This window comes from Microtus oregoni, unplaced genomic scaffold, assembly GCF_018167655.1.
Source record: "Microtus oregoni isolate MIOR12 unplaced genomic scaffold, Mior012 000172F_ref0000184, whole genome shotgun sequence".
Lineage (NCBI taxonomy): Eukaryota > Metazoa > Chordata > Mammalia > Rodentia > Cricetidae > Microtus > Microtus oregoni.
The window spans coordinates 202451-211584 of NW_024544828.1; the positions used below are offsets into that span (position 1 = coordinate 202451).

A 9134-nucleotide genomic window follows, 5' to 3' on the forward strand; every position below is an offset into this window, starting at 1 on the left:
TGTGACTCTCATTATATAGAGCATGGAACGAGAGTGAGAGAGAAGGAAGGTCATAAGCAGTTGTCAGACAGGGGATAGGCCCTGAAAGGGGAGATCTCTCATGCAAGATGGCAAATGTTACTCCCATGAAGGTTGTAAGAAGGTTACTTCCATGAAGCTTTTCGGTATCTGCACCTTGGCCTGGGTGGAGCACGCAGACTCAGAGACCTGTTCACGGAGGGCTAGAATTGTGCAGAAAATATCCCAACACAAACACTGTAGTGTGGCGTGTGGAGTTCTGGATCGGAACCAGGCCCAAATCCCAGCTCTGACATGGCTAATTCACTGTGGAGTACTGGGCCAATTCCCTTCTTGCTCGGGCCTCAGTTTCCCTGCCTGTAACTAGAAGTGAGCTCACCTGAGGCTGGTTAGAGTACCTGAGGTGGTTTCCTTGGGAGATAGTACTGTCTGGCTCTGGACCAAGACAGTCTCAGTATTTTCTCTTCTGACCAACCAGCAGTCCATCCCTCCTCCCCCCCCCCTTCCCCCTGGCCATCCCCAAAGCAAACGAAGCTGATTGTCTTAACTGGCGCTGTGGGTGCTGGCTGGTCAGCCGGCCACAGGCCACAGGCGGAGGTGCCATCAGCCAGGGCCCCACCAGACACACAGGACATTGTCCTTCGGTCAACAGCCCCTGGGCACCTCAGGGCCTGGCTCCTGGCCTGCCCCCACACCCCTCACCGCCTGCCACTGTGCTAAGGCCCAGCCAGCTGGGGGCCCAAGGCTCCCAGCTGACAGTGAGCCCACCCACCCACACCCCCCAGCAGCCCCCCGTGGAGCTATAATTGCCTCAGTCCATCCTGTTGCTGCTATTCTCTCTCTGCGGCATCTGGGGTTCCTGGCCGGTGGCAGCTGCAGGCCTGCTGCCTGGCTTGGTGGGATGGACTGGCCACACAGCCTGGTACGTGGTGCTCCCTTCTCTGTAGCTGTTCTTTCCCCCATTGATTAATGGCTGCCTGTGTTTGGCTTGGAATCTGCAGGGACCAGCTCTGTCCTCTCCTTCAGGCCCAGAGAGAAACAGAGCCTGGTCTCAGCCTGCAGTCATGACCTAAGGCTTGGGCTACGGCTCTGGGCATAGCCTGGTCACACTGAACTCTTTCAGGAGGAAGTGTCCCAGGTGATCTGGGCAGACTCGGGCACTAGAGCTTTTCCAGACCTGGCTTCTGCGATCTGGGCAGCGTGCATGATCTTGGGCAAATCCTTCTGTCTTTGTTACCCATCTGGAAACTGAGGGAGGGGATGTTGAATTTGGTCTGTTTCCCCTGCAAGGTGAGTTGAGGAACGTGTGGGCAGCTCAGCCGAGTCGGCCTGCAGTGAGGGAAATATTTCTGCTGCAGAACGTAGGACCAAAGGGAAGAATTTAGTAACCTAATTCACTGCTATGGCTTTTATGCCAGCAAGTGGCTCTGCCAAGAGGGGCTAGGCTGGGACTTGTTTCTAAGGGTCAAGCTTGCTGGGTAGCCTGGATGATAAACCAGGCCTGTCCCCCTCCCGCCTCCCCCCAACCCCCGTGGGCCAAGATGCAGGGAAGGCACAGAGTCTGGTAAGACTCCGAAATGGAATGAGAAACAGTGAGCTGGAATAAGGTGTGAGGTAGGTTGTCTGGTGCTGAGGTGGAGGGGGTGGTGTGTGTGTGTGTGTGTGTGTGTGTGTGTGTGTGTGTGTGTGACAGAGAGGGAGAGGGAGAGAGATCTGGAAATGAAGTCTTACAGGAACCACGCGCCAGCTCCGCCAGCTCCATGCAGTGTTCCTTCTCGCCCACTCTGTTTCAAGTCATTTCCTCTCGGCAAAACCTATAAGCGGCTCAACCCCCCTCTCCCTCGTCCGCGTCCCTGGAAGACTTTAGGCTGCTTCTGCTCACGAATCCTCTTTCTTATTCCATTGATGAGTCTCCAGAGAAGCTGGGCCCAGCCACCCTGCTGCCCCAACGGAGAGCCCTGCTCCCCAGCCATGCCTGCCCTTGCCACTCCGCTACCTTTCTGCTCCACCCCCACAGTTAACAGCACTGAGGTCCCTGAGGTCCTGGGCAGGTGTGGTGTTGGAATCCGTTCACTCTGCAGATGCAGGCACAAGGGGATAAGATGCAGGGAAGGGAGTCTGTCCCTGGGGGGAACAGCTAAGGAGATATCAAAGAATCACATGTCCAAGTACAATTGCAGACATGTTAGGGACATGTGGGGCATGGCGACTCCAAGATGTCCAGAAGCAACGCTGAGGCAGTGACCTAGAGCCCACAGCTGGGCAAGGTTTTCAGAAGGTGGAAGGAAAAGGCAGGACTTGGTGGGCAGGGTGCAAACTCCCTCCCACAGAAAGGAACATGGTGAGCACAAGAGCAGAGGAGGCCAGAAGGGATACAGGAGACCCCCGCCCCCAGAGGGCCTCAGGAAGGACATTAAGAGGGAAGGTGGCAATGTCAGAAACGCTTTTCAATGGCCGCCACTGGCCTTGATACGGTGAGTTGGTTAGGAGCCAGGCAGGCTTGGGAAAGCCAGTTGGGAGGGGGTGGAGCTGTCCTGGGAAGCAACTATGGTCTGCAGATTGAGTAACTAGAGTGGGCAGGGGGATTTTCTGGAGGTACCTGATTTCAAGGACTTCAAGATGCGGGAGTGTCATCAGTGCCCAACACAAGTGTCCATACACAAGGTGGCCAACACAGAGGCCTCTCTCTTCTTTGCCCTAACCCTAAGCCTTGGCCCAGAGAGACTTGATTCTGGCCTCTGACCAATAGCCTTCTTTCTCAGCTGCTCCTTCTTGCCATCTCTATCTTCCTGGGGCCAAGCCAGCCCCGAAACACCAAAGGCAAAAGGAAGGGGCAAGGGCGGCCTGGCCCCTTGGCCCCTGGGCCTCACCAGGTGCCACTGGACCTGGTCTCTCGCGTAAAGCCCTACGCTCGAATGGAAGAGTATGAGAGGAACCTTGGAGAGATGGTGGCTCAGCTGAGGAACAGCTCTGAGACAGCCAAGAGGAAATGCGAGGTCAACCTGCAGCTGTGGCTGTCCAACAAGAGAAGCCTGTCTCCTTGGGGATACAGGTAGGTGGGCTGGGCCCAGCAGGCCACCGTTTCCACTGTCCCAGATGCTGTGTTTAAGACCTGGGATTCAGGTGAATTTAATCTCTCTTCCGTATCTTTCGGCCAGTTGAATAGCTTTGCTGAGCCTCAGTTTCCCCAGCTGTCAGTGGAATAATAATAATGGTGGTATGTCCTTCACAGATAGACATACACAGTGCTGTCTTTTTTTCCTCCAGGTCTCATATGTAGGGCTTCCAAAGTACTTTGTCCAGCATGGTGGTTTATGCCTGCTGGCTACGCTCACACTTTTCACATTAGACAGGTTCCTTCTTAAAATCTGCCTCAGAACCACCTCAGTGTTCCCGTGTTCACCCAGTCAGAATCCCTAGGACTGATGCCCGGATCACAGAGTTGCGCCTGCCTCTCCATGCTTAGGATACATGGCCCCTGCTTTGACTTGGGGATCACTTTGAGGCCCTGGGTTACAGAGGCAATGTCTGCGTGTCATTCTCCACCTCCTAGGTCAGCGTGCAGAAGAGGCCCAAGGTCAACGGATTCGATGGAGTGAAGAAATAGCTAGCTCGCTCACAAACTCATCTCAGGGCTTTGCCAGCTACGCTGCTTATATCCTAAGACTCTAGCCTAGCACTGTTGGCCAGAACTCCCTGGGATGAAGTCCACTGCGGTGGCCAGGTGACTACTGAACCACCGGAATGAGACTGAAGGACTAGTATAGATTGACTCAGATTTAGGTCGGCACTTGTGCTATAGCCAGTGGCTACTGTGTTGAGCAGTGTAGCCTTGGACTGTGACAATGCAATCAGCAAAGGGCCTTCAGATCACATTTTGCTCCTACTTGGCTGTGCTCATGTGCCAGTCAGGGAGATTGTAAAACTGTAGGCTCATTCAGGAGACTTCAAATTTATTTCCAGGGAGCTCCCAAGCACAATGAGGTGACTGACACCGGGTGTTCCTAGGTCTAATTCTCTTACCTCTCATTTGTGTTTAACTGAGGAGGAAATCGAGACAGAGAAGAAAGATATTCTAGGTCTGAGACAACCTCAGAAGGATCTCACTATGAGTGTCTCAAGTCTAAGACTGATTTGCCTTTTTTTAAAATTATTTATTTATTTTTAATTTTATGTGCATTGGCATTTTGCCTGTATGCATGTCTGTGTGAGGGTGTTGGATCCCCCGAAACAGGATTTACAGACAGTTTTGAGCTGCCATGTGGGTGCTGGGAATTGAACCCAGGTCCTCTGGAAGAGCAGCCAGTGCTCTTAACCACTGAGTCATCCCGATTTTCTTTTAACACAGTATGTGAGCCAGGTGGTGGAGGCACACACCTTTAATCCCAGCACTTGGAAGGCAGAGGCAGGCAGAGCTCTGTGAGTTCAAGGCCAGCCTGGTCTACAAGAGTGAGTTCCAGGACAGTTAGAGCTGTTACACAGAGAAACCCTGTCTAGAAAAACCAAACAACAACAACAACAAACAAACAAACAAAACAAAAATGTAGTATGTATATAAAAATACAATCTCCAGAATTCACATGGGGAAGGAGAGAACTGACTCCTACAAGCTGCCGTCTAGCTCCTTGTAAGGTCTCCTCTGCTCTCAGACAGACAGACAGACAGACAGATAGATGGATGATAGATGGAAGATAGATAATAGATAGATGATAGATAGATAGATGATAGAATTAAAAAAAAAAATCAACAATTTGTTGGGCTGAGCATGGTGTAATTCCAGCACCGGGAAGGCTGAGGCAAGAGGATTGGAGGCAGGAAGGAGGTCACCCTGAGTTACAAAACAAGACCTTGTCTTAAAAACAAACAGCAAGCAAGCAAGCAAACAAAACCCCAAAATAAAAACAAAACAAAGAATAGAATAAAAAAAAAATCAATCCAAACCAATCCACAACACCCTAAAACTTGAGTCTCTGAGGTTCAGTAAAACAAACAGGCCCAGATCCTCTTCCAATGCAGATTCTACACCCACTTGTGAACATTTTCTCCCTGTAGATTAATTCCCCACAATATAAAAACAGGGTAGATAAGAGGGAAGGCTTAGTTTTTTCCATGGTCCCCGTGGTATCTTACTGGGTAAAAGGAGGAAGCTGGGGACACAGCGGTGACAGAACCTGACCAGCAGTGACTTCCAAATCGGGGTCTCCTTTTTTGGGAAGGCAGAGTTCATTACAACACACCCTTGTCACTAGCCCTAACCCTAACTCTATAGGACACCCTGGGGATGGCTCGGGCAGTTCCCGTTGTTGTTAATGGTGGCGCTCACCCTGCTCTCTCCCACTGGCTCGCTCCCTGCAGCATCAACCACGACCCCAGCCGCATTCCTGCGGACTTGCCCGAGGCGCGCTGCCTTTGTCTGGGCTGCGTGAACCCCTTCACCATGCAGGAGGACCGCAGCATGGTGAGTGTGCCAGTGTTCAGCCAGGTGCCAGTGCGCCGCCGCCTTTGTCCGCCACCTCCGCGCCCTGGGCCCTGCCGTCACCGCGTCGTCATGGAGACCATCGCGGTGGGTTGCACCTGCATCTTCTGAGCCACCAAGCCAGTGGCCACTGCGACTCCTTCCCCGCACCCACTGTGTTCCTGCAAGGCTGATAAACAGTAAATGCTGTCTTTTGTAAAGGAAGGCATTGGGCTTGCTCCTTGTGACTAGGAAACTAAAATTGTGTCGGGGTTGGATATCCCCGAGAAACAAATTCCAGATCAGTTTGAGTGAGCATTTCCCAGGACTCGGCCCTCAAGAGTGAACCAGGCTATTAGAAAATGCTGGGCTGGGGATGTAGTTCAGTTAAAGAGTCTGCCCAGCACAAATGACGTCCCGAGTTCCATCTCTAGCACTACATAAAACAACAGGGTGGTGCACATCTGTAATAACAGTAGTCTGGAGGTGGGTAAGTCAGGAAATTCAAGGCCACCCTTGGCTATGAGTATAGCCTCGGATACACGAGACTCAGGAAACAAATACTGCTTCCATTTCTATCTCTTGAGATGGTGGCAGACTTCCTCTGCGCTCTTCCCTGTAGCAGCTGTATAACTGGAACACGGCTGTCATAAGCCGATACGCTACCCAGCTGACTCAAGTTACTAAGACACACAGTCCTAAAAGGCTGCAGTACCAAGCTAGGGCTCAGCCTCTCCTGGATGCTGTGGCAATGACCCTTGCCACAAATGGGAAGGGTTGCCCTTAGCCCCAGGGTTCTTTGCAGAACAGACCCAACCTCCCCCTAAGGGTCTCTGGTAGCCCAAGAGGTCCTAAATCAGCATCAGCATCTTCTCCCCCTCTTTTTATTCTTCTTTTTTTCTGGAAGGGGAACTCTGATTTTAAACACTCAAGAGCTGCAAGGCAAACTGGATAGGTCATTGTTCATCCAGCCACTTATCTGCAGCACTAGGTACCAGTGTCTGCGATCCTCAAAATGTCAGTCAGCGCGAAGCTTGTCCAGGCAGACTTCTGGCTCAGTACTCAGAGGTGCTGACTTAGGTGGGGTTTGCTATTTTTCCACTTGAGTGTTGTGGCCTCTTTTAATCTCTACTACTGTGGGGGAGCTGATGCTGCCATCTGTGACCGCACTTGGAGAACCACTGGGTCACATCAAAACATTCTACTGACCAACCCCGGCAGCATGGGGTTATCCTAAAGCCCATACTGGGTCTTGCCCTGATACTAGCTCTTTCCCCTTGTAATTGAATCTTAACCCCCTGGGCCTTCTAATCCCACAGCAAATCCCCAATCAGCTGTCCTGGGCTCTAAAAATACCTTGCCTCCCCCCAGGACAGCTGAGGGGCTGGGTTATTTTCCGTGGGTGAGATGAACTAACACGTTAGAGCTAACATCCTACAAAGGGTCAATAGCCCACTGCGGGAACATTTCGCTCGGCTGCTTGAGCCCATGTGCGTACAACAGCTTCAGTGTGGAATGCTTTAATTGTCTAATTCACGAAAAGCCAATGGTTAGGTATGTGCCTGTCTGGGCTGGAAAGTAACTTACCTTTTTTGGTATTGTTGTAGAGTGTATACTGGTTAAAATTACCCTGGGAAGTTTTGGCCTGGTTCCAGACACATGGAAAATAGACTCCACATGCCAGCTCATGCCGATCCCTTTAGCAGCCACTTCTGTAGGGGTTGCTCGTCTTTAAGGCTCCCACAGATGTGCTCTGGATCTATGTGTGCCCCTAAAGGCAGGGTATCGAAGTCGGGCTTTGTCCATGCTAAGGAGTTGTTTTACCACTTAGCTATCTATCCTCCAAGCCCTATGCTCTCCGGGTCATAGGCCCATGCGATGGGTACAACAATTTCCAAGGCTTCACTGGAAGCCATTGTGGGAGAAGGTGAGCTACAGGAGTCCTGGGGGAGCATGGGTAGTGTAGGCAGGAGGAAAGCCTCTTCTTGGCGAGAAAGGGCCATCCTTATAGAGGGTGTGTTAGAATCTTAGAGATGCTTAGTATACACTTGTTATATAAGGTGAAGACTTTCCCTATTGCTGGGTTCTTATCTGAAACGAGCGGATGAGATTTCACTATCTCCAGGCTCTTGCCCAGTCTTTACAATCCTGGGACTTCAATGTGTAAAAGCCTCTCCTATAAAAAGGGTTTTTGTTTGTTTGTTTCTTTTAGTGAGAGCGCAAGAGAGAGAGAGAAAGAACATACTTGTGAAACTCACAGGGTAACTTCTGGGAGTCAGTTCTTTCCTTCCACATGTGGGTCCTGGGGTTGAACTGTCTTCAGGCTTGCCAGCTTGTCTTAGTCCACTGACCCTCTGGCTGGCCTGAAACTTGGCCTCTTGGGCCTGAGCAGGGGAGCTTAGGCCTTGGGAAAAGTGAGTCTATAAGGAATCTAGAAACTTACTTGAGTCTAAAGCTAAATACACACTTCCTAGAACATGACATAGATAAAATGCAGAGGCTTCCAGGGACCTACCGTCTGCCTCCTTACTTCCTTTGGCGCTGCTTCATGAGTGGGTAAGAGCAAGGCCTTCCTTAGCGCCCTGGCCCCAAAGACGGCTCGGGTCATCTGCTCTACAAAGTAGAATATCTGTATAGAGTTTTGTGGGTTTCTTTTCTTTTCTTTTCTTTTCTTTTCTTTTCTTAGACAGAATCTCATGTAGCCCAGGTTGGCCTCAAACTTACTATGTAGCCATGGAAGACCCTGAACTTCTGATCCTCCTGCCTGACTACTGAATGCTGGGATTACAGGCAGTGATGTGATGAGTCAGGGCTTTGGAGCACACTAGGCAGGGCTCTAATGAGTGAGCGACGCTCTTAGCCCTGTGTGCAGGGTTTTAAGTACTCATTATACTGTGGACTACAGACGGTAAGGGTGGTGTCATTCTGCATTGCTGGTCAGACTCACAGGCTTCTCTGGGCCTGGGCAGGGAATGTCTGTTCTAGCTTGAGAAGGCAAGGTGGGCCCCGGGATGCTTTCAGTTGGCCTGTGTTCCCCTTTTTGGAATCTGTCCTGCAAATGATGAGACCACGAGATGAACTTGAAGGCTTGGGCAAGCGGGCCTCAGGGCATTGAGAGTGGATTTGGTTTGGAGCTGTTTAGGCCTGCCTGTTCAGGCAAAGGAAGGGTCTGAAGTACAGCCAGCTTAGCCTTAGCATGAAGTCCCAGCCCAGGGAAGGACCTGCCCTGGGTCTAAGCCATACTCTCCTTAGGGACCCAAGGGGGCGGAGTCAGCTGAGTATGCTTTGTATTGTCTTTGCTCCTCTGGCCCAATACCAGGCATACAATGGCAGCCTGTGCCACCTGCATTTCAAAGTTCTCTGGAAGACACCATCACACGATTTGACGTCACTAAACTTGAGGGTTGGGGGGTGCATAGGTACCTCCACAGCAATGACATTTGGATAAGACCTCTGCTCCCAAGATGGTTATTATTCAAATCTGTGATTCTAAGCAAATCGGTTTACTCTATCACCCTATTACCAGTGTCTGAAGCCCAACCAATCAGCACTAGGCCCTTCTCTGGCCACAGGCATTGGTGCAGGGCTAGTCCACATGGCCTATCTGTTGACACTGCAGTCTTTGGCTGTGAGAGGGACCTGGGGATTGCCCTGTGCTCTG

General features: G+C 51.2%; 1 protein-coding gene across 1 annotated transcript; it reads left to right on the forward strand.

Annotated features, from left to right (window-relative positions):
• Positions 1-919: 919 nt before the first annotated feature.
• Positions 920-5605, forward strand: LOC121445286 (interleukin-17B). The gene is made up of 3 exons (XM_041647328.1): positions 920-940; positions 2781-3070; positions 5374-5605. The coding sequence occupies exons 1-3, from the start codon at positions 920-922 to the stop codon at positions 5603-5605; spliced, it is 543 nt and encodes a 180-aa protein (XP_041503262.1).
• Positions 5606-9134: the final 3529 nt, after the last annotated feature.